This window comes from Rhamphochromis longiceps, linkage group LG10 (genome assembly GCF_057381845.1).
Source record: "Rhamphochromis longiceps isolate RC_006_pf linkage group LG10, R_longiceps_female_GT1.1, whole genome shotgun sequence".
NCBI classification, from domain to species: domain Eukaryota; kingdom Metazoa; phylum Chordata; class Actinopteri; order Cichliformes; family Cichlidae; genus Rhamphochromis; species Rhamphochromis longiceps.
Genome location: NC_140566.1, coordinates 15,099,148 through 15,124,146, shown reverse-complemented (window position 1 = coordinate 15,124,146; position 24,999 = coordinate 15,099,148). Strand labels below are relative to the sequence as shown.

General features: G+C 40.0%; 2 protein-coding genes across 5 annotated transcripts; one reads left to right on the top strand and one right to left on the bottom strand.

Moving 5' to 3' along the window:
* Positions 1-2,137: 2,137 nt before the first annotated feature.
* LOC146660513 (U2 snRNP-associated SURP motif-containing protein) lies at positions 2,138-11,706 on the top strand. 4 transcript variants are annotated; one of them, XM_085420416.1, is made up of 25 exons: positions 2,138-2,233; positions 3,050-3,101; positions 3,340-3,424; positions 3,554-3,665; positions 4,131-4,234; positions 4,372-4,439; positions 4,556-4,653; positions 4,749-4,813; positions 4,894-5,059; positions 5,143-5,342; positions 5,824-5,867; positions 7,708-7,812; positions 7,896-7,962; positions 8,081-8,250; positions 8,342-8,504; positions 8,613-8,692; positions 8,788-8,875; positions 8,973-9,101; positions 9,224-9,413; positions 9,668-9,748; positions 9,825-9,888; positions 9,973-10,117; positions 10,315-10,425; positions 11,095-11,267; positions 11,350-11,706. In XM_085420416.1, the coding sequence occupies exons 3-25, from the start codon at positions 3,347-3,349 to the stop codon at positions 11,462-11,464; spliced, it is 2,616 nt and encodes an 871-aa protein (XP_085276542.1). In that variant the 5' UTR covers positions 2,138-2,233; positions 3,050-3,101; positions 3,340-3,346; the 3' UTR covers positions 11,465-11,706. The 4 variants fall into 4 exon arrangements, with proteins under 4 accessions (XP_085276542.1, XP_085276540.1, XP_085276541.1 ...); XM_085420414.1 differs by lacking the exon at positions 2,138-2,233 and adding an exon at positions 2,276-2,435; XM_085420415.1 differs by lacking the exon at positions 2,138-2,233 and adding an exon at positions 2,277-2,410.
* Positions 11,707-11,780: 74 nt separating this feature from the next.
* wdr44 (WD repeat domain 44) lies at positions 11,781-24,348 on the bottom strand. Its single transcript, XM_085420413.1, has 20 exons — positions 23,817-24,348; positions 23,001-23,034; positions 21,473-21,550; positions 20,731-21,331; positions 20,345-20,493; positions 20,147-20,242; positions 19,898-20,034; positions 19,510-19,593; positions 19,292-19,398; positions 18,680-18,831; positions 18,427-18,565; positions 14,829-14,893; positions 14,627-14,743; positions 14,418-14,540; positions 14,123-14,314; positions 13,893-13,994; positions 13,303-13,418; positions 13,041-13,168; positions 12,824-12,958; positions 11,781-12,730 (listed from the first exon to the last, which is right to left on the bottom strand). Exons 1-20 carry the CDS (start codon positions 23,891-23,893, stop codon positions 12,642-12,644), a joined length of 2,721 nt encoding a protein of 906 aa, XP_085276539.1. The 5' UTR covers positions 23,894-24,348; the 3' UTR covers positions 11,781-12,641.
* Positions 24,349-24,999: the final 651 nt, after the last annotated feature.

The window sequence follows — 24,999 nt, the reverse complement described above, 5'->3', positions numbered from 1 at the left end:
AGTAATGTCACAGAATGGTGCTAAAGTAAACTGAAGGTTATCCAAAACAACCCTCATGTGCCATCTATCTATCTATCTATCTATCTATCTATCTATCTATCTATCTATCTATCTATCTATCTATCTATCTATCTATCTATCTATCTATCTATGGCAAAATGTGTCTCACCATACGTTGTTGTTGCACTGTTTGCAGTTTGAGCATGGCACATTGTACCATACGTTTTTCTTTTAAACTTTGGATCTTGAAACTGTATATTATCAATATATTTATATATGTATTTATCATAGCAACAAGATATCATAGGTTGAATGTAGTTCTTTTAATCTGCCCTGTTCTAATGAGGCTAGTAGTCTCTCTAAAACCTAATTAGCTATTGCAGACATAATACTTTTAAAATGACCAAAACAAGCAGAAGTGGTGTTAGCTAATGACAACAGGAAAACAGAAAGATGTGTATTTTAATAAAAGTTTCCACTTTTTGTATGTTGACATGCAGCTCATGAAGGCAGCGGATTATGACCTGAAACTTTTTAATCTAAGGTAGAGATAGGAAATAGACGACAGCAGGTGTGTGTGGACATTTACTATACTGCTTCATTTTCCATTTAATATCACATAAGGTTTCAGTTAAACTGTGTATTGTGATGTTCATTAATCAAAACTATTCTCTATACATGTACCACGTGTGTAAAACTAGTGGCCTTACAGCTGCAGCCTTTTTTTCAAATACAATATTTTTGAGGTGTTTCAGTCAAGTTTTTAAAGTACTTTTGAATTTTTTTTTAATTATTATTATTTCTTCAAACCACTGGCTTTGGGGACTCTGTTATACTTGTGCTTTTAGATCTCACAGTAGCCTTTGACACATTAGATCATAACATTTAACATCATGTTGGCAGAGGTCCTGCCTTTACTGGTTCAAGTCATACCTACCTGACAGATATTTTTCTGTCTCACTTGGTAAGTTTTGTTCATCTCCCTCCCATGTGGTGTACCTCAAGGATCCATCCTTGGACCCCTTTCTTTTATTTATTTGATGTGCTCTCATTTAACAAACACAATGTCTCATTTCATTTTTATGTAGATGACTGTCAGATTCACGAACCAGTTTTTACCGACCTTGGGGTAAAAATATGCATAAATCTTAAAATTGACAAAATAAATACAGTTTTCATCTCAGGCAATTCTCTAAACTTGTGTCTTTTATCACTTTTGTGAGTTAGAGAGTTTTACACATATTTGTGACCACTCACCTTGATTACCGTAATGCACTTTTTGTTGGTATTGATCAGGCCTCATTATTGTGCCTACTAATAGTCCAAAAACCCAGCTTGTCTGCTGACAGGGACACCTAAACATGAACATATTTCCTTGGGTCTTGCCTCTTTACGTTGATTGTCTGTCCTTTTAAGAATTAATTAAAAAAATATTTAGCTGCCTAGCTCCTTCCTACCTGGCAGACCTTCAACACATATACACTCCTCAAAGTGGACAACAAGGACCAGTCACTCCTTGTCTGAAAAAACACCAGGGGGACAAGCTTTTGCTGGTGTGGCTCCCAAATTGCCACGACAGCAACGTTGCCCCTCCATATTAGGCTGGACCTAACACTTGAGTTTTAAATCACGTTTAAAAACACACACTTTCTTCAAGGCATTTTAGGAGTAGTATCAGAGTTGGCTTCTAATCAGTTTTAGTCAGTTATTTGATTAGTTTTAATTTTTTTAATGTATTTTTAATTTAAATTTATTGTACATCTTTTCTTTGTAGTTTGTAGTATGTTTTATTTATTTTTCCTTTTTGTTTAATATGTGGTTATTGTTTTTTATGGCTATCCTTTGGTAACTATGTTTTAAAGTCTATAAATAAAGTTGGATTGGACTGGATAATAATGGGTACAAATGATCATGAAAACAAGTAAGCCAAGGTCCACCAATTGCTTTGCAGCTTGATGATCGGGGCACGTTTTGAATTTATTATAATTATTTTATATACCTTAATATTTTCCATCACACGTGTCACATATAATCAGTAATTGATTCGGACTGTCTTTTGTCCACTGGTGTTCAAAAGTGCTTTAAATCAGCCTCTTGCACTTTAATAAATAAAGGGGTCTCTCTCTCTCTCTCTTTGTTTAAACCCCAAACTGACATTTATGAGATTTATGAAAACCCCACAGCCGGTGACCACCACAAACCTGGACGTGAGGAGGCAAAACTGTAGCAGCAGGTAGATGAAAGAAAGAGAAGTCTCCGTAATGAGTGGAGTATGAGCGCACAGAGATACGGACTCCTTTAATTAAGCTGCGGACCGAGCAGAGAAGAGCAGGCGTCCTCTCACAGGAGCTCCACTCGTTTCGTGCTAGCACGATGTGATAAAAAACCACTTGTCAGTCGCAAACAAATGGTGAAGCAATAGCTTAACACACGTTGTAAGTTGCGGTTATATCGGGTTGTGTGCATGCACTGTGGTTTAAACGCTGTCCTGCGCGGTCAGTCGGCGCTTTTGCGGCGTTTCAGAACAACATAAAGAGACAGTTATGTTAGCTAGCTAAGAGTGTCTGAGCTCTGTGTGAGTGTTAGCACTGAGGGAGGTGTTTGCGATTATGAAAGATGCAAATGTGTCCGAGTTACTGAATTGTTGGGGTCATAGGTTGACAGAGGAAATATAAGCTCTAGCATTATTCATGTGAAGGTTAAGGGTGGGCTAGCTCTTTATTCGTTAGCTAACATTAGCAAAGTGGAATGGTAGCCTGTGTGTTGTCCAGGCCTTTTAAACACGTTTATTTGCTCCAGATGGACCTGACCAGCTTCTCTGTTTAAGTAGTGCATGTTTATTGTTCAAAAAGCCTCTTAGTTTAATGCACTTCATCTTCTTGGCTTTAACTATCAAACTTAAGGGTTGTAAACACTCCAGTGTCCACCCCCCTGGTACCATAGGTTAGCACTGTGTGTGGTTATTGATGAGTAGCACTAGTTTTTTCTAAGCCTGTGTGTTGTTTATTTTATTTGGCGATTAATACTCTGTGTTTTTCTCCTTTAATAGTCTGTATCCAATATCTTACCAAAGAAAGGATGCCATAAGTGACACTAAATCGGTAAGATGACTCAACAGAAGACAGAGATTTCTATTGCTTTGCCCTTCAGTGCATGTCTGCTGCTGTGGGCTCTTCCTCCCACTGGATCAGGGAGCTCTCTTTAAGATTTACTGTTATTATCAAAGCATGAAAATGCTACAAGAAAGTGCTAGCTCTACAATTGCTTCTGTGCTACCAATTGAAAGGCATTTTAACATGAACTTTTCCACCCTTGTGTATTATTATGTACTGCTTGCAGCTTGAGCATGGCAGATAGAAAGGGGAAACCAGCAGCTCCACTGAAAACACTCACAAAGAAGGAACAAGAGGAGCTCAAAAAAAAGGTGCAGGGGGTTTGCGATGTAACATTTAGATACGATGGAGAGTGTTTTTTGAATGTTTGGCGGAAATAAAACCTTATTAAGATCATATGGTAATGAATTAATACAAATAGTGTTTCCTTGTATGTCTAGGAGGAAGAAAAAGCAGCAGAGGTGTTTGAAGAATTTCTGGCTTCATTTGAGACCAGCGAGAAAAGCAGAGTGAAAACTTTTGTCCGTGGAGGTATTGTGAATGCGACTAAAGGTGAGCAGCGAGGGTTTTCACAAGCATCATGATGTGATTTAGCGACATTGCAGTTATGTTCCTTTTGTTCAGCAGTGGGATGTCAGGACCAAGCCTGATTTCAAGTTGCATGTTTAAAATACTAATAATAATAATAATGAACTGAGTGCCTGACTCAGCAGTGAAATAGTTCACCATCTTCATTTTTAAGGGCCACATGTTTGTGATGGTTTAATAAAATTCAGAGACTCTGTGAACTCTGGGAGAACTGGACTATAGGATTACTTATAGTTGAACATAGTTGCTCAACGTATTGTTATATGAACAGACATCTCATTTAGTTCACTTGTGAGTGAGTTTATATGAATTGTTTTTGGAACCAGTGCCACTTTCTGTCCGAATGGTGTTCAGGGTCAAGTCATAACAATGAAAGCGTTTACATAAATAAGCCGGATCAGTATTCGAGGGTTGTCTTAATCTTTGCAGAGGAGGAAGCAGCAGAGGTCAAGAAAAGTAAGCTCTACCAACCTGCTACCAAGTTTGTCCACGTGTCCCAGCATGTCTCACCGTCAGCTGAAAGCAAAAAGTCTGTAAGTTTATTCATTTTTTTTATTTTGGATCAAATGCATAATATCTGATTAAGTATTAATGTAAAAATACGGTCCTATTAGCCTTAGCTTTCAGTGTTTGAACGTTTTTAATAACCAGCTGTTTGTTTGTTTGATAGACCTTTAAAAAAAAGGCAGAAGAGAAAAAGAAGAGTAATCTCGAACTATTCAAGGAAGAACTTAAGCTGTAAGTTGATTTTGTTTTTTAATTTATTTTTCAAAAATGTGCTAGAAATCATGTTTCTGTGAAATATGTTTATCTTCTTGGGACATGTAAATCTGTTTTCATGTGTGGGGATACAGAATACAAGAAGAGCGTGAGGAGAGACATAAAAGGAAGAAAACTGACTCCGGTGGAGGACATTATGGAGATCTGGACACGCCTTTATCAGGACGATCAAGTAAAACCCCTCCTTTGATATTACTGTTGTTGTTAGTTGAATCAATTTGGTAACCTTTAAATTGACCTAACATCAAGCCCTTTTTCACCCTACAGCGTTATATGATGACCTGACAGTGCCAACCACCACTAATCTCTACATTAACTGCATAAGTCCAAAGGTAAAGGTCCACACAGACTTGCATAGGTTCAACATATTGCTCACGTACGACCCTCGCTTTAAATTTCTACTACTTTTCAGATGAATGAAGAAATGCTCTGTAAAGAGTTTTGCAAGTATGGTCCCCTGGCCAGTGTGAAGATTATGTGGCCCCGAACAGACGAGGAGCGCTGCAGAACCTCTAACAGAGCATTCGTGGCCTTCATGACACGGAAAGATGCGGAGAGAGCCTTGGCTGCACTAGATGGTACAGGTGACTCTTAAAAATACCCCTGTTACATATCACAGCTGTTTTTCTCACAGCACAATGAAATATGGTTTGCTTTGTAGGTAAAGTGATTATGGGGTTTGAGATGAAGCTGGGATGGGGCAAACCAGCTCGCATCCCACCTCAGCCACTCTACACGCCGGTGGGAGTGAGAGTCACACCGCCGCCGCCGTCTGGCCTGCCTTTCAATGCTCAGCCCAGGGATCGCTTCCGCAATGACTTCACCAAGCCGCTGGGCATGTCTAAAAAAGAGCTTGACAAGGTAAAATCTCATCCACAAGTAATTGGTGTTAACTGCATTTGTATGGTGATGTAATGAATTAGGAATAAGAGTGTGACAATTAAAGGAAAACTGTTTCTTTAAAGACCTGCAGATTTATCAGTATTACTACTATTATTATTATTATTTTATTATTATTATTATTATTATTATTTACTTATTTATTGTGGAAAGGCCTGCTGTTGATCTAAGTTTGGAAACTATAGCTAGTGACCAAGTCAGGGTAAATGTGTGCTTTGAAAGGTTATTTGTCACAGTTATTTACTCGAATCAGCTCAGCTTGTATAGATTGTGTAGTATTTTACAATAGTTCATTGGAGTCCTACAGCTGTGTCACCCTATCTCTTTTCACTGACCGTTAATACTGTCACCGTTTTCTATGCTGTATGTATCCTGCAGTGTTTCATCTGTACAAGTGCTCACGTTTTAACGTTTTCACTATTTGGTTTGACTTCACAAACAGACTCTGTCCGAAGCCGTAGTCAAAGTGGTTATCCCAACCGAAAGGTATACACACTCTTCTTACTATGACTGCCCAGCTGTTGTAACACAAGTGTTATAAGCGAGAGGCTGTGGTGCACTGTTCTTTTATCCAGATGTGTTGTTTGTGGCAGGAAGTCTCAGGTCTTAGGGCTGTTAGAAATACACTTGGCATCCCACAGTTGTTTTACAGTTGCTGTAAGTGGGTGGATACTTTGACATCTGCAACTTGTTGGAGGTGTGATTCTGCCCGTGATGATAAAAATCTAAATTTGGTCACCTTCCCCTCTCCTTGGGAAGCAGTAAACCATTTCCAGCAGAGCTGCTGTTTTTAGAAGGCTACATGCTCAGGCGTGCTCTGACCATTTGCAGTTAGTGAAGACTGTTGTTGTGGCCAAAAAACACAGTTGCCTCATCAGTGCGCTGCACAGTTCCCCCCCCGGCCCCCCCCGCCTTCTGTAGATTGAGCGACACTGGAAGCAGTCCAGAGCTACAGAGCAACCTCGAAAGGAGTAGATGGGCCAATTTTACATTAAGCCTGGTGTTTGCTTTTTAAGGGCAGAGTTGCAGAACTTTTGGATAATTCCTCACACATGTCAAATGTCATGGCTTGAGGTTTACATGCAATTCTTGTTTCAGTTTATTAAAAATCCATCAAAACTCATCTTGTTCCCACCATGTCATTCAGTTGTCAGCTATTTTTCTGTTAAATACTTAATTGCAATTGTTGTAAATATCCGTTGGTATCTGTATTTTAAACCCTGGATTTCCCATGGGTAGGCTGAGACACTGCAGACGATACAGCTAGAAGGCATGTTGATTTTTCTCAAGTCAGATAAGATAAGATAAGATAGAACTTTATTAATCCCTCGGGTGGGTTCCTCTGGGAAATTCGACTTCCAAAAAAAGCACAGCAACGACCAAAGTTACAGTTACAGAACTGTTATATATATATATACACACACACACACACACACACACACACACACACACACACATATATATATATATATATATATATATATATATATATATATATATATATATATATATATATATATATATATATAATATATATATATATATATATATATATATAAATACAGAGACAAATATAAATAAAATATACAAAGGGGATAAATAGAATAAATAGGAATAAAAAATAAAAATACAAGTGAATTGCACATTTCAAGTATTGAGTCTATTGCACTGTTGACTATTTACAAAAAGTAAAAAGATGTCAGTAGAGTAGTACTTTTGTCATAAATCAAGCCAGCAGCTCCTTCAGGTCATAGTAGAGTAATATGTGAGTGTAACTATAGTGGCAGACATAACTGCATGAACACAGTCTACACTGATCAAGTTCAAACAGGTTTCAGGTCTGCAGCCCCAATCCAAAGTAACCACTGGATACATCTTTTTCAGACATTTTAGACAGCAAGATTTTTACAGGATGTCATAAATTTGGCAACCCTGACAACTAAAACACAGTAATAAATTACTGTTTTTTTTCTTCTCAAAGCCTTGCATGAGTCAAATATAGCAAGACCTCAGGATTCTTGCATATTTGGCATCTTGAAGCTTCATGATTAATGTTAAACTTTGGATTGGGGCTTTGCAACGTGAGCCATGAAAAGTTATTGTGATTGTGTCATTTCTTCTCCATTCTTACATTCAGTTATCGGGAAAAAAGACAGGCCCACACGTGTGGTTTTCCTATTATATTTGGGCATGCATAAGCACAGTATATCTTGATTATTTAGTCTGCCAATAATATTCATGGGCCTTTTACTGTTAGAGATGCTTGAGTGTGCATTATGAGTTTTAATCTTAAACCTGGCTCTGATGCGCCTCTCTGTCCCCACAGGAATCTGTTATTCCTTATTCACAGGATGATAGAGTTTGTGGTGCGTGAAGGTCCAGTGTTTGAAGCCATAATCATGAATAAAGAGAAAAACAACCCACATTACAGGTATGTTTGCAGCACTTGGGCCCGTGTTGGTGTTAAGTTGAGAGAAAATTGCATCGTGTTTGATTTATCTGTTATTGTCTCAGATTCCTTTTTGACAACAAAAGCCAAGATCATGTGTACTATCGCTGGAAGCTTTTCTCCATTCTTCAGGTATTCTGTTTCTGCAAAACCTTGTTTCTGAACAGTTACCGGAAGTAACGGGGTCATGTGGATTTAAATCATCTTTTCTTTTTTTTTAAAATTTGTCTGGTTTTCATCCGTACCTCAGGGAGAGTCCCCAACAGAGTGGAGGACGACAGATTTCCGCATGTTCCGCGGAGGCTCTTTGTGGAGACCACCTTCTTTAAACAGCTACTCTCAGAGAAGTGAAGAAAGGCAAGAGGAAGAAGATGATGTTTCCCATGAGGAGGAGGTGAAGAAAGGGCAACTCCGAGCCGAGTAAGTCATCTAGCGGTCACGGCGACATTTATTTACGCTTCTAACTTCAGTTAAACTGAACGAACATGACTCTTCTGTAAACATCTTTCAGGCACAGACAGAGGCTGGAGATGTTGCTTAAGGAGCTCGCTGCTGGGAGAGAAGACATTGCCAATGCCATGATGTTCTGTCTTGACCGAGCGGACGCAGCAGAGGAAGTAGTGGGACATGTCTCCGATTCCTTCTCCTCGCTCCAGACGTCCCTTCAGAAGAAGGCAGTTTGCTTCCATATATCTTTATATAAAACACGTGTTACACAGAAGCTCTGTAAAGCTACAATAACCAGGTCATATTGAACTTTTCTGTCCACTTCAATCTCACAGATCGCCAGATTGTACCTTGTGTCAGACATCTTGCACAATTCATGTGCCAAAGTAGCCGGTGCCTCGTATTACCGGAAATAGTAAGAGACTTTCCCTAAGTTTGGCCTGAGCACTCTGATCGCATTTTATTTCAGCTTTGTCTGACCATCTTAAAGTTTTCCCCTCATCTTTCCAGTTTTGAAGCAAAGCTGCCACAGATCTTTGGAGATCTTAACGCAGCGCACAAAAACATACAAGCCAGGCTGCAGGCTGAGCTGTTTAAGGTAATCATGGAATCCGCTTGCTTTTCGCACAAGGACATTTACTAAAAATAGGACAACAAAACATTTTCATGTGCATATTATCTCTTTCTCTCCACAGCAAAAGGTCATGAGTTGTTTTCGAGCTTGGGAGGACTGGGCCATTTACCCACAGCCTTATCTAATCCACCTTCAGAATATCTTTCTCGGCTTTGCCAAAGCAGGGGAGGAGCTAGCAGAGATGGCAGAGGTTAGCTGAATTACTCCCCTTATTACTGCCTGTTGGTGATGCCATTTCAACAATATAGGCTCCCCTTCTTGTTGAAAAGTAAATGAACCTCGACATAAATGCATTTCCATGTCTCTTCGTAGGAAGTATCCTGTGATATTGACGGTGCACCAATGGACAGCACACCTATAGATGGCATACCTTTGGACAGAGCTCCTGTGGATGACTTGGATGGCTGCCCTATGGGCTGGGACCCTCTGGATGGAGTCCCTGTTGATGACATAGACGGTGTTCCCTTAGGGGTCACCGCTGATGACATTGATGGGATGCCTTGTGAGTCCACAGCATATTAATAGTGTTCTTTTTTTTTTTTTTTTTAAACCAAAAAAGTCAATAATCCACCCAGCTCATACATCAAAACACTGACGTCCTGAGTAACGAGTGTGCATCTCGATCTCAGCAGGAACAGATTTGTGCTGTATTTCTCAGTCATTAAAGAGCAAAGTCACTGTTATCACGATCTAACTGGAAGCCTTTCAAGGATGACCTGTCCTCGTCCTAACCTTGTGGCTGTTTTATCTCCCCAGTGGATGAAGGCAGTGTTCCTGTCTCAAGTGTGCCTTTATCTAAGTGGGAGAAGACTACTGATACTGGGGTGTTTTCTCAAGGTAAGACTTGTCAGGATGTTACTGTATCATCAATCTGCCCAGATCATCGTGCTTATTGTTCTCTTATCTCTCATAGCAAAGACTGAATCTAAGTGGGACACTGTGGTGGAGCGAGACAGCGGCGATGAAGCAAACGTGAGGTAAGGCCCGAGTGTCTCGCCTCCTGTGTACATTTATTTAAAAAAAAGAGACTGCAGTCAAATGGATCTCATGCCTGACAACAGTGGCAACTCGCAAGAGGAAGACTCGGAGAGTGACAGCAGTGCCGATTCCTCCAGTCTATCAAACTATGACAGTGCGGTTTTTCAAAGCTCGCTCAGAAGTTTTCAGATGTCTGAGAGCAAAAGGAAAAGGCTGAGAGAGCTAGAGGCAAGTGAAAAGTTGTTCAAAAGCATCTTTGTATGAGTTAGATTTGCTGAAAACTGTGTACCTTTAGTTCTTATTTTAAAAAAAAAACAAAAAAAAACATGCCTGATGGTGAGTACCACCATCAGGCATGTTGGACAATAAGTCAGATTGTAGTTGGTAAATGTTCAGAACTGATTTGCTTTCTCACTATAACACAGGTAAAGGTTATGAAGATCCAAGATGAGCTGGAGTCTGGCAAAAGGCAGAGGAAGTCTGGAATGAGCTTACAGCAACAAGTGGAGCACTACAGAAACAAACTGCTACAAAAGGTGGGTTGATGAGCCACTTGAATTAGTATAGCTTTAAAATTACATTGCACTGTGTTTTACCTGTGGAGGAATAAAAGGTGCTCAGATTTTCTCCCCAAGAGCCCCACTTTAAGCAAAATACAAGTCACTCATGTATAATAGAAGCACATCCTCTAATAATGAACAGTGTAGTGGGGGAAAAAAAGAAACAAAATTAGTTCAAATTGGTCAGTACAGTTAAAATAATGATTTAGTGGCAGAGTTGTAAATGTTTGTCAATATTGCACCATCTACTGGTAAGGAACTGTAGCTGCAGTTTATTTTAACCTAGGTGCTGTTGGTTCTTGTTTGTGCACAATTTGCTTTGTGTGGCACGGTTCATATTCACTACTAGAAATGTTGCTCTGTTGGGTATGTTATGTGTGGAGATCTCAAGAGGGGGGGAAAAAAAACTAGCAGAATTTGCTGGACTTGTGTTCTAATGTAGCAGCTTCATTGCATTTAAATAATTCTGCATTTTATTGCTTTTGCCCATGGACCAAAAAAGATGACAAAGAGGTTTAAAAAAAAAAAAAAAATTACTTTCCTTGTTATAGAACCTGCTAGAAAGAAACTCCCATTAAACCTGACTGAGCTGATTAGGGAATTGGATAACTACAAATTAACAGGGATGTTTTTACTGTCCTGTAGGAGTTTGAAAAAGATGAAGAGAAGAATGAGAGATCAACATCAAAATCCAAGGAGAGGTCCAAGGACGACAGGAGGAGCAAAGAAAGGAGCAGAAAAAATGACGATGGGGATAGAAGACGTAGTAATGACCCTGGACACCAGGCCCGAAAATCAAGGAGCATCTCTCCTTTAAAGTAAGTCAACTGATGCTTTTGCAGTAGCATCCATCCTGAGTGTTATCTTTAAAGTCAGTATTTTATCTTCTGTTTTGTTCAGGTCTCCCAAACGGTCCAAACGTTCCCGATCACCATCTCCGGACCACAAGGCAGGCAAATCCAGGTCACGGTCACCCCGTGGCTCACACAAGAAAGCAAAGAAGAGCAAACATTGACTCAGCTCTGCAGTGCGTGCTCCTGTCCACAAAGTAACACAGTGCACTTCTGCAGCGCTCTTTCAAACAGACCAACCCGTCTGCTCTGTCATAACTAAAACACTCCATGCAAGATTCAGTACACTTTTATATGATGAAGAATGAACACTGTAATTATATTTATTTTTGTTTTAATGTTTGGTTTAAAACAAACAAGTCGCTGTAAAGTTCGGACACTAAATAAATCACCTTTGGTGATGGAAGCGTGTGTGTGTGTAAGATGATTCGTGAGAAAAAGCATCAAAATGTTAAGTTAATGACTTGTCGACAAGCACTCTTTTAGTTTGTGTGGATTTTTATTGAGGAAAGTAATAGAGCATTTGTTTACAAAAGCATTAAGTATGCAATGTTACACAGTAAATTTACACAACTGTTTTATAGAATGAAATGTGCTTTCATTGAACAAAGAAATGTATCAAAAGTACTTGACCCAATACTGGTTCTGAAACACAGATTTAAGATGCCCAGCCCCGATCATTAGTAGCCACACATCTCCTGCACTGAAATGTTTGTTATCTGCTGAAATATTTGATAAAGTGAGAGGAAAGCTTTAGAAGTGTAATTTAGAAAGCAATCTAGACTCTGTAGGCACGAATATTTTGTAAATGACATTACAGTCCAGCTTTAGACACCTTGAGACAAATGCGTCTTAACACAAGACATGAAAATCTGCCCAACATCAGGGCCTTGCTTCTCTAAATTTCTTCTGAAATGTGGTAGCCAAAGAAAGCATAAGGTGCCCCATACTGTTACAGGTAGTCTTCTAGCTATATTCAGCCCTGACCATACCGCCTGAAATGTACACGTGCGTATCTGAACATATTTAGTTTCTGTTCACGCTTGACATGTCCAGATCTTTCGTTCAGACCAAACTGTTCACAGTTGTCTGGTATCAAAGATTTAAAAACAAAAAGTGGTAAGGAACCTCACTTTGTCCATTTACAGTCTATTTATTCCACCTATTCCCTTTTATTTTAGGGTCCCTGTTTACCAAAAACCGCTACTACAGACAACTTTGTCTCAGTACCATTAGGTACTTAGTGACCTTACAAGGCTCTGAGACAAGTTGTCCTCAACCTTTAGGACTGATCACTGATAGACGGGCCTGAACCTGAAGAGCCAAGAGCCTCTAAAATGCTCAGTATTTTTTTACATTGATAAAAACCTTGATGGCTCCAGTGAAGTCAGCGGAGAGAAGAACTTCTGTGTGATCTGTCTTTAATGCTCCTGCAAAGAGAGAAAATGGCATTGCAAGTTTACGACACTGAACTGTGATGTTTTAAGAAATCTTGAGTCATATGCAAATTAAAGGGGGCATACCTGAGGGTATCGTTTCAGAGTCTGTGGAGTCCAGGCTCTTACACTCTGCTTCTGGCTTCTCTGCACCACTCTCCTGTGGGACAATAAGGCCTGGGTGGGGTGCGAAGATGGCTGACGTAACCACAGCGTTGTGTGCTGAAAGAGAAAAACTCTTTAGTGGCAGCCCCATGGCTGCTTACATTAAACGGTGTTTGCCACTTAGCATAACCACAGTTACCTTTAATCCCTTCCCAGAAGTCATTGCGGTCCCGCCGTACAGATGTGAATTTACTCAAGTCATGGTAAGTGCTCCAGATGTATATGTACTTGTCCTCTGAGCCGCTTACAATGAAGGAGTAGTCGTGACTACAGGAAAAAGGCCAAACAGGTTTACTGCAACATACTGTGTCAAAACAACAACAACAGAAAGAGCTTTTGTCCATGCTTAAGGTTAGAAACTGACAAAAAACAAACAAACTAGAAGCAATGTACACCCTTACCTGAAGCTGGCCTTAATCTGGCTGCTACTGTTGACATAACCCTTGTACTTCATTGATAGAGACAAGTCCCTCAGGTCATAAAGGCGAATGCGGGAATCATTTGATGTCACCAAAATCTATGGGCAAAGGGTACAGTTCAACATTTGGCATTTCACAAGTCTTACAGACACGACTTGTTACACTGACGACTAGGGCTGCAGCTGTCGATTATTTTAGTAATCAAGTATTCCATTGATTAGTTCAATGAACCAGCGCCTATCAGCATTCTGAAGTTTGCCCTGGACTTCGACTCAAAATTTTGTGCTGTTAAAAACAAGACTTTAATTATTAACATCTACACCATCATAATGTTAACAGCAATTCAGCAAAACCCAACAGCTCCAGGTCAGTCCCTCAAAGTTTTACTGACCAATATCTTTAAATATTAAGATAATATTTTATTTCTCTTTATATATATTTTTTTATTCTCTTTAAATCTGAAAAATTAAGCTATGAAAGCCTTGAAATAAAGATGGTCTAGTAAACCGCAGTTTACCAAGCCCTTTTGACGACCCACCGCAGACGTATTTGTAGTGATGGCCAGCTGTTACCTTATTTTCTCCAGGCAGAGGTTCAATGCCAGTGATCTTGCGTCCCACTTTGTTCCTTCCTCTGGTGGACCGCACATGAATTTGCGTGTGGTATTTCAGACGCTAAAAACAAGGTGCAAACAGAAAAATGCATTTGCTTCATATTTGAATGGATGTGTTCATGAAAAAAAGTACTATAAAGAAATAATTAAACCATGTATTGGGCTGGATGAAGCAATGTATGTGTATACCTCTGTGTCATAGAAGATACATCGACCATCATAGGTGCCAATCACTGCATATTTCCCATTTTGGCAGAAGTTGGCAGCGGTGATGAGCCGGGTTTGGCCATCCACCTCATTCCACAAAGCCACCTTCTTATCTGGAATGTTCCAGAGCCGTAGTTTTCCATCTAGAGAGCCGCTTAAAAAGTACCTGTCATCCTGGGTAAGAAGAAAAAAAAAGTACTATGAATGGAGTCTGTGAGACAAAATAATAGATGTATGATTTGCGCTGAGAGCAGTAATGCAAGGTGACTTAACGTACCCTGGGATGGAAAGCAATGGCTGTGACAAAATCAATGTGCTGAAAGCAGCAGAGACACTCTCGCCTGGATATGTGCCATAACCTGACTGTTTTATCCATGGAAGAGGAGAGCAGGAAAAAGTTCTAGACAAAAATTTTTTTGGAAAAGATGAGACAAGAGAGAAGAAAATGTGTGGGGGTAGAAAAACTTAACAGGGTGCTTTAATCACCTTTGACCAGGATAAGTCCAACAGATCAGCCGTGTGACCCTTGTACTTGCAGAAAGGGACTTGACGGAAAGGGGCATTTCTATCTTCCGTGTCTGGGTCCTCTGGAATACAACTCGCCTACAATAAAAATGTCACTTAGGTACACATCTGGAACAAAAATGGCTTAAAAATGTCTGATTTTTGTGTTAGTGTCATCACTCACCCCAGTCTCAGTGTCAGATTTAGAAGAACATAAACTTTCCTGAGAAGGAGAAGGTGACACTCGACCTGGAGAAGAAAAAACAAAGGAAGGTTTCTCTAACAAGAACTTGAACATCTTCTGGAACAGTCTTGAGTCTTAATTTCTTTATATTTGGCTAGGAAAATGTTAAATAGGTGTAACAAACTATTTACTAAAGCATGTGTAAACATACATCAGATGCAGTATATAGGGCAAAAACAGAGTTGGCAGCTTGAGAAGCTTTCTGCTCATTTCTTTAAGTAGTCTTCAGGAATGGTTCTGCAGGCCTCTTGAAGGACATTCAAAGCTGACTGATAGTGTTTCACTCCGTTCTTCTATCCAGGTATGCCTTGTTACACTGACTGCCACATGTTCAGAAATATATGTCAAAATCTGATTTTTCTGCATTCAAAATTTCTTCATTTTTGATCTCCAGTAGCACTGGCCGCATCCTCGTTGTGCAACCCCTTTCCTGATCCCTTCCATTTATGCACTGACAACTTAAACCAGAAATGCCAAATTTGGATCCATCACTCCATGAGACCTGCTGTCACTGATTTTCAGCCCAGTTTCTGTGTAACTTGGCTTACCTCAGGCTTTTCTCCCTATTCTCCTTCCTTAAGAATGGCTTCTTGAAAGCCAACCTTTCATTGAGACCATTTCTGATGAGGCTTCAGTGATCAGGTGATGGACCAGCACAAGGTCCTGCATCTTTCAGGTCCTTTGCTTGACCTTTTCCTATGTCTTACTGGGGATTTATGCTTCAGTGGGAAATCTATGCCATAGCTACATTGTAACCACAAACCCCTCTGAAAGCCTAAGGTGTAACCTGACGTGCACCTCCCTAGAAATGTAGCTACATATCAGGTAAACACAGTCTGTTTAGAGTCCCTGTATGCATTTCCAGCTACCTTTTTGCCAGGGCTTTTGAATTTATCACTGAGAGAATACCAATCACCATGTCAGTATAATAAAAAAATAATCATAGCATCAATATACAGGGAGTGCAGAATTATTAGGCAAATGAGTATTTTGTCCACATCATCCTCTTCATGCATGTTGTCTTACTCCAAGCTGTATAGGCTCGAAAGCCTACTACCAATTAAGCATATTAGGTGATGTGCATCTCTGTAATGAGAAGGGGTGTGGTCTAATGACATCAACACCCTATATCAGGTGTGCATAATTATTAGGCAACGTCCTTTCCTTTGGCAAAATGGGTCAAAAGAAGGACTTGACGGGCTCAGAAAAGTCAAAAATAGTGAGATATCTTGCAGAGGGATGCAGCAGTCTCAAAATTGCAAAGCTTCTGAAGCGTGATCATCGAACAATCAAGCGTTTCATTCAAAATAGTCAACAGGGTCGCAAGAAGCGTGTGGAAAAACCAAGGCGCAAAATAACTGCCCATGAACTGAGAAAAGTCAAGCGTGCAGCTGCCAAGATGCCACTTGCCACCAGTTTGGTCATATTTCAGAGCTGCAACATCACTGGAGTGCCCAAAAGCACAAGGTGTGCAATACTCAGAGACATGGCCAAGGTAAGAAAGGCTGAAAGACGACCACCACTGAACAAGACACACAAGCTGAAACGTCAAGACTGGGCCAAGAAATATCTCAAGACTGGTTTTTCTAAGGTTTTATGGACTGATGAAATGAGAGTGAGTCTTGATGGGCCAGATGGATGGGCCCGTGGCTGGATTGGTAAAGGGCAGAGAGCTCCAGTCCGACTCAGACGCCAGCAAGGTGGAGTACTGGTTTGGGCTGGTATCATCAAAGATGAGCTTGTGGGGCCTTTTCGGGTTGAGGATGGAGTCAAGCTCAACTCCCAGTCCTACTGCCAGTTTCTGGAAGACACCTTCTTCAAGCAGCGGTACAGGAAGAAGTCTGCATCGTTCAAGAAAAACATGATTTTCATGCAGGACAATGCTCCATCACACGCGTCCAAGTACTCCACAGCGTGGCTGGCAAGAAAGGGTATAAAAGAAGAAAAACTAATGACATGGCCACCTTGTTCACCTGATCTGAACCCCATTGAGAACCTGTGGTCTAGGGCTGCACGATTTTGCATAAAATGAGAATCACGATTTTTTTGGCTTAGAATTGAGATCACGATTCTCTCACGATTTTCTTTTCCAGTATAAATATTTATTGCACTTATTAACTGCACATCAACTTCGTTGAAACTGAACATAAAAACAATAAACAAACATAAAAACAACAATTGTCTCATGTTTTGTTGTTGCCGCAAAATGTTGTACTGCTTGAAATTCCGTCTCCACTGTTGCTCGACACTTCGTGTATAGAGCAAGTAGTGCAACAATAGAAAAATAGTTGCGGGACGGCACTGTGTAGCGTTTGTCTAGGGTGTTGATCATTTTCCTAAATCCCTCGTTTTGCACAGTGTTGATGGGAGCCATATCTTTGGTCAGGTGATAAGTAATAACCTCCGTAATTTCTTTGTGCCTGCGGGAGTTCGACGGGTATAGGGAAGCGCTGTATAAGATTCCCGTTATTGATGTTTGGGTGGTTGACCGGGACAGATTTTCTCCTGTCACTGACGTGCTCACCGTTGTTTTTTCCCCTGCTAATACCCTCACGTGGTATAAGGCTCCGCCCTTGTCATTTGTTGAGCAGGAAGAGTGAGCGCTTGTTTTCATGCAGATTACGTCCCGGATCAGATTGCGGTACAATCGTCGTCGTCTTTTTTTTTTTTTTTTTTTTTTTTTTTTTTAAATCGTTGTCATTTGGAAATGAGATCGCACATAAGTATGAATCGAGATCGCGATTTTCTAACGATTAATCGTGCAGCCCTACTGTGGTCCATCATCAAATGTGAGATTTACAAGGAGGGAAAACAGTACACCTCTCTGAACAGTGTCTGGGAGGCTGTGGTTGCTGCTGCACGCAATGTTGATGGTGAACAGATCAAAACACTGACAGAATCCATGGATGGCAGGCTTTTGAGTGTCCTTGCAAAGAAAGGTGGCTATATTGGTCGCTGATTTGTTTTTGTTTTGTTTTTGAATGTCAGAAATGTATATTTGTGAATGTGGAGATGTTATATTGGTTTCACTGGTAAAAATAAATAATTGAAATGGGTATATATTTGTTTTTTGTTAAATTGCCTAATAATTATGCACAGTAATAGTCACCTGCACACACAGATATCCCCCTAAAATAGCTAAAACTAAAAACAAACTAAAAACTACTTCCAAAAACATTCAGCTTTGATATTAATGAGTTTTTTGGGTTCATTGAGAACATGGTTGTTGTTCAATAATAAAATTATTCCTCAAAAATACAACTTGCCTAATAATTCTGCACTCCCTATAATAAACACTCACAAATGTCAGCAGATTCCTGGAGGGAGATTGCTGAAACTATCGGTTCCATACTATAAATTTAAAATCGTTTCTTTGTTATGTTGTCTGTAATAGTTCAGAGAGACTCAAGACGACTTAAAAAAAAAAAAAAAAGGCTCCTTCAAAGCAAAATGACAGGCAGCTGAATTCTTTTTCCCCCCAAATAATCAATTATCATACAAATAAAAAAGAAATCAAATATGTTGCTAATGCGCTTACCTTCAGTATTGTACTTTAATCTCATATTATTGAAGTAATCAAACGCTGTTTTCAGGACCCAAATGCGAACCACGTTATCTTGGCCCGCAGTTGCCAGCAGCCTCCCGCAGTGAGAAAACTTCATTGTCCAAACGGCCCCCTTAAAAAAAAAAAAAAAAAAAAAAAAACACAAGCAAACAAAGATCTCTTAATACAAGCATGTAGTAGCACACAGTGTGTCAGTGCATAAAATAACATGGTACAATAATCCCACCATGTGCTCTCCACTGAGGTCCTGCACAACCTTAATCTGGTCAAAGTCAAAGGGACCCTTGAAGCTATGCGCAGCCTTGAACTTGGCCTGCCTGGTGTAAGGCATACCCTCATCGTCGCTCGATGATGGATCATCCTGATCTGTATGGAAGACTGAGCGTAGGATAAACAAAAAGAAGAAGTGTATCAGGGTTATTTCACAAGCCTGTGTTGGCATTTGGGATATTCTTAAAGTCAGACCCATTATGCTCATTACCAGGTCCATATTTCTGCACTCTTGGACTCATAAGGGTTCTGTGATAATAGTCAGAGCTCTAATAGTGAACACGTACAACTGAGACAGAGTCAAAGACTATTTATTTTCTTGTGTTCAAGAAAACTGTATTTTTAATGCATTTTTTTCTTTATGGTGCTTAAAAAAAGCACACACTAAAAACGGTGTGTGCACACAACTTGTTATACCGACAACTAGGGTTGTAGTTGGACAGGACACTTTCTTGTAATGTTTAGTAAGTTATCCACAGGAACATGAATATAGGCTGTATGGTTTTTAAAAAAAAATACAACTGCCTCTGCACAACATCCTTTCACTTCCTTCTCTTTTTTTTTTTACCTTCATCACGAACACTTTTCACTTTGTTGACTGCCTTCTCTCCGTACTCCTCAGCCAGATGCTTGGCCTTCTTCACCGACTTGCCGAGGAATTTTTTAAACTGGGTCCTGGTCAGAAATACCAACAAACCATTAATATACTTTAAATTAGATGATGTTGTGAAAGAGGGAAATACACTAAGTTTCAGCAAAAGGCAACCAAAAACCACTAGTCCTTACGTTCTCTGTTTTAGTTTTCCACCGTCTGTGTCTGTCATTGGAGTCTGAGTCTTCTCATCATCATCTGACTGTGCTGCATCATTCCTGCAAAGCCAAAAATATATCAGCGTCGTCTCGAAACTTTACCAGGTTCTTGTTTTAGATGATAAAGCTTAACCATGTTTTCCATGGGAAACTTATGTGAGCAATATCAGTGCAACCCATTGTAATCAACTTATTCCCTCAACAGGGAAAACCTTTTCTGAGAATCTGATCTGAAGGTCAAGTGTTTGGCTTCACCCTAATCTTTCCCTCATTGACTTGTTTAATAAGCTGTGATTTGAACAGTTTTAAATTGAATTTGACAACAGCAACACGAGCTAACCCACGTAAATAATGTTCTGCTTACGTGATGTACTCCTTGGTCCTCCTCATAATGTGCAGAGTGAGAGGGTTGATCCCAGCAGGAAGTTTCTCCTCCGCCTGAATTAGAGGAATTTCTTCCCCAGTGTCTAAATTCTTGATCATCACACTGGCCAAGATTTCCTGTTTTAAGATGCCCACAAGCATATTTTTGTTGCAATGACGACCGGTGCCAGGAATGTGTCGATTTTAGGTTGTGGCTTGGACTCAAGCACACACAAAAACTGACTCTTACTTCATCTGTCAGTTCTCTGCCAGAATTTGACCGAGGACGTTGAGGGCCTGGGGTCTGTCCTCCGCTCTGAGATGAGGTCTGTTCATCTTCATTTTCCTAAAAATAAATAATAAAAATAACAAATAAATAAAATAGAAATTACTGCACAATATTTAAATTCCTTTTTTAGCACCAAAAAGAGGTCTGAGCCTCACTCACCTGTGCCGTCACCACCTTGTCTCCACTGGTAGCACTGGCCAGATCCAAGGAATGCTGCAGCTCTTTGGTTAGACTCCTCACAGTGCTGCCAGGAGACAGGAGGCCTGATGGCTCCAGAGAATCACTGCAGACCACACTGACAGCAGACACTGGAAAAAAATCACGCAACACAACAAAAAAAACTTTATAAGAAAAACCGTCTTCTTTTTCTGTCTGCTTTATGTTAGTGTGATTCATATGATGTGGCAGATAAGTACATAGACATACATAAAAGATAAAGACATTTTAACACTTGTTTAGTAAAAGGTAACAGTTTAAAATCCCACACTGGATTGATGCAACACATTTGACATTGAGACCCATTAAAATCACACTGTATTGCCTACCTTCCAGCCCACTTGGCCTAACACACTCCTGTGACTTCTTGGTAGGTAATTTCGGCCGAGATGGTGGCGGAGGTCTTGCAGGAGGACCCCCGCTTGGAGGGGGTGGGCGTGAGGGAGGAGGCTTCTTTGTGCTAGCTACAATGTCTGGCTCCACTGTGAACTGCTGAGGTTTTAAAGACCCAGAGGAGTCCGAGTCAGCTGGCCTGTCAGTCAAGGGAACCTGGTCTAAGATGTCAGCCGGTCTTGGCTCCTGACCACCTTCTGCAACCGCAACAGACAGGCTGGGCTGACTCTGTCCTATGGTGCTGGTGATGTCTGGAGGCTGAACATGTTCTTGTGAGCCAGCTGATGGCCCTGGGAGACCTGTGGGCTCGAGAGCAGGTATAGAGCACTCGCCGTTTGATACTATGCTATTCCGTTGTTCCTCTGGCCTCTCGACAAGCTGGGGTTCAACAGCTGGCACAGCCAGCTCCCCAGGGAGCCTGTCACCATTATTCTGCTCATTTGGCTCGGCTGCTACATCAACATGCAGCTGATCTAACAGCTGAGCCACCTCACCTACGTCTCCCTTTTGACTCTCTTCGATGATACTATCAATGATCTAAAAGAAGAGAAAACACAGTCGATTTAGCAATACAACATCTATTTTTTTACGTTATAGCTCATCTCTAAGAAAATGTGTTTCTCTTTGCACAGAACTTAAAACAAAACTCTAAACAAGGATGAGACTAGAGAAACATACCTGTAACGAATCATCTTGCTGAGTCTCAGAAGTGGCACAGCTCAAATCTTGCGCAACGTTTACTGAATTGTGCAAAAGCTGTTTCGAAAAAACAAACATATAGACCATTTACCAACATGTACTTACAATACACACACACACAGGAGAAATATCAACAGTAACATGACAGCTAAATTACAGTTATTCAGGCGTATCCACACAAATGGAAACCTAGAGATGAATTGTTTATCTATCTTATGATATTCATCAACACAGTCTTGGAGGTTATGTTATGTAATAATTCTTTGTTTACCTTTATATTAATTCCTTGTGTAACTGCCAGCTTATGATATAACAAATGGCTTTTCTAGATTGAAAGTAATGTCTACATCTTGTTACCACTCAAAATGTGTATACCGCTCTCCTATTTTGGTCCCATTTCCTGCATGGAGTGAGGTCAGGCGATTGTTGTCTTTAACGTTTGCATCACCTTGCAATAGCATATATATTATTTTTGTTTTTCCTTGCAATTATTTGTGCATTTCATTGCAGTAACTTGTTTTCTCTGACAGCCTGCTTTGCATTCCTGATGATCCATTTGAAAAGTTCGGTTGTTTGTTGGCCCAGATCAGGTCTTCAGTGACAAATGTGTCATACTACCAACATACAGTAGCATTAAACTCTTATCCTGGACAGCTATCAGCATCATCTAACATGTAACTAACATCATAACAATGTTGGTTCAGAATCAAAATTGCAAATGACACACACACACAAAACCACTGTGAATAATCAATGTTGCACCACTAAAACTTGTCACAGCCATAACTGTAAAAAACAAGTCTTGACAGCAACGATCTCTAACCCAACTCTGCAGTCATAAGTACATATACAGCTGAGGGTGTCCTGACTCTCACTGCTGTCACAACCAGCAGCAGTCTAGAATACCACATGACACCACATCATAAAACAGTAAAGCCTTTTACGATGAGTCAGATGAAATGCAAACTTTTTTTGCGAGGTCATGCAAAAAAAACAAACAACAAAAAAAAAAAACATGCAAAGTAATGCAAATTTCACTGAGAGTTAACATAAAGGTAGTTGTCAAAAAAACATTACATCGCCATGAGCTTGGAGGGGACCTTGTACAATTAGTACACAAAGGTGTTTAGGAACGGTATTGCTCATAGCCGTTTACACACGATCACCAAGGTACAGGTAAAAATCTGCACCTTTCATAGGGATAAACATGGATAAAGCAAGATTAATAAACATAACTGGAAAATGCATAGATCTCTATGTTTTTTGTTTTTTTTACTGTAGTCACCCCTTCCCAAAGGTCATTCAGAGACAGGAAAACTATAGACAAGCTACAAACTAATAGTGTTTTATGTGTGTGTCCGTGCGCATATATATATGAATTTGAAAAATCAAAAAGTCACTATTTTGTTGCCATATTACTTTGAACTATAGAGTAATCATTCCAAGAGCAACTCAGCACAACCCGTGACACCTTGTTTCAACAGTGCCTAGATTTAAATAAACATACCTGAGGTGAAGGAATGACGAACTTTGCGGGAGACCTAAGAAACACAAAACACGTGGTTTAAAACTGATATAGGCTAAACTTATAAAGCAGAGAAAAAAACCCAAATACAACACAAAAATCTAACTTTTTATAATTTTACCTGTCACCTAAGCAGTTGAGACAATGAATTAAATAACTTTTACCCCATATATAACTTTTGATCAGAAGAAATAATAGAAGCAACAGAGCACACACTTTAAACATTTACAGAGTGGTTCAGTAACCGCTTGCTTTTAAGCAGACACAAAATGCACCTTTAAAAGTTACATTACATTATTAATCTCTAATCGAGCTGTCATACAGCGGATCATACAAAAATACTGTTTTGTAAGCTACTGCTACCTTCAGTCGGGTTTTTTTTTTATTCCAACAAGCTATGTTTTGGATGAAAACTGTAAATTTGCATTGTGGTTTCAGCTTTGATAAGAAACCTGTTCCTTCAGTCCAAATCCTACTGTCATCATGTGACTTGTGAGTGTTTTGAGGGTTAGACTCTCCTGTACCTGCACTGAATAGCTGGTGAACATAAGCACTGTATGACAGCATATAATTAATATTCGGCATCTAAATACAAAACAGACTGGGTCGTATTTTGCACACGGCACATGACCTGGCTTTGAAGCAGCTTGAGTTCATGCTTTTCATGAAAGAATGGCCATTTTGCAAATCTAACGTTAGCTGTCAATACTACGCTAGCTAGATATATATGAGACAAGAAAAAAACAAGCAATTTAACACAGTTTTCAAAAGTAATATTGGCAAAACGTCTTTTCTTACACTTGTGGAGACGGAGTAAAATTGGGGTCCTCTGGAGCATCATAGAATTCCTCCGTGTCACTTGTATCTGACGCCATGCTAACGTCAATGTAGTTCGCTAGCTAGCCTAGTTTCCAGGCAGCTGTGTATAAGCCTAACCTGCCAATGACTGAAAGGTATTACATATGCGCTTGTAACGTCCTCTATGTTAACACTGATATTCCATTGCCCGAGCCCGGGAGTCGTCAAATAACAACTTTCCGGTCCAACATTACGCTGCAGCTAACAAATGTAATCCTGTCGAACGACTAAGCAGCACTTAATGCTAACTAACCCTGACCCTCTTTTAGATCTATCTTGCACAAAGCACAGTATCGACCGAAAAAAACGCCACAAGCGAGTTTTTTGTTATGCTTTTTCACAACATTACACACTTGATAAGCTGTCAAGCTAACAGAACCAGAGAACCGCGTCATAAACAAACCAGCTACACAAAAAAATACATCCTAACGAAGCAAGGGAGGGGCACAGGCGCCCTCTTGTTTCTTCTTCTTTTTTTCAATGGCGGTTGGAGAACAGCTTTTACGGCTAATACTGCCACCTTCTGGACTGGAATCTGAATGGAACAACTTGGTTGCTAAATCCTTTTTTTCAATCTTTTAACTCTCACTCATTTTACTTCACTAATATGAGTGCCGTTTTATAAAATTACTGTATACATTACAATACTCACTGAACAACCAAGAGAATAACAGCCACTGATCAGGTGGAGTAGAGTGTATTAGTTGGTCTAGCAGCAAGGTGTAGTTTTTGGTTCCTAAATAATCCACTCAGGATGATATGATCATGATTAGAGCAACAGTTTGTTTAACCCATATTTGAGAAATTATTATTATTATTAGTGTATCTGGCAGATGACTCTCTGACAGACATTTTTGAATTATAGAGGCAGGTAGCATTTGGTCTGAGAGATTTCTTATATCTGTCCTTGTGGCAGTGGAGCCGAAACAGTCTGTTGGAAAAGGTGATCCGCTGCCTGTCAGTGGTGCAGAGGGGGACAGGATTATCCATGGAGTTTAAAGTTTGCTCACTGACACCACATCTTCACCACAGTTTCAAAAGTGACCAGTTTGCTGGCATTTGCAGAGTTAGCCTTTTCAGTGATTCTGTTCATGTCACCAGCTCCCAAAGCAGACCACAGGCA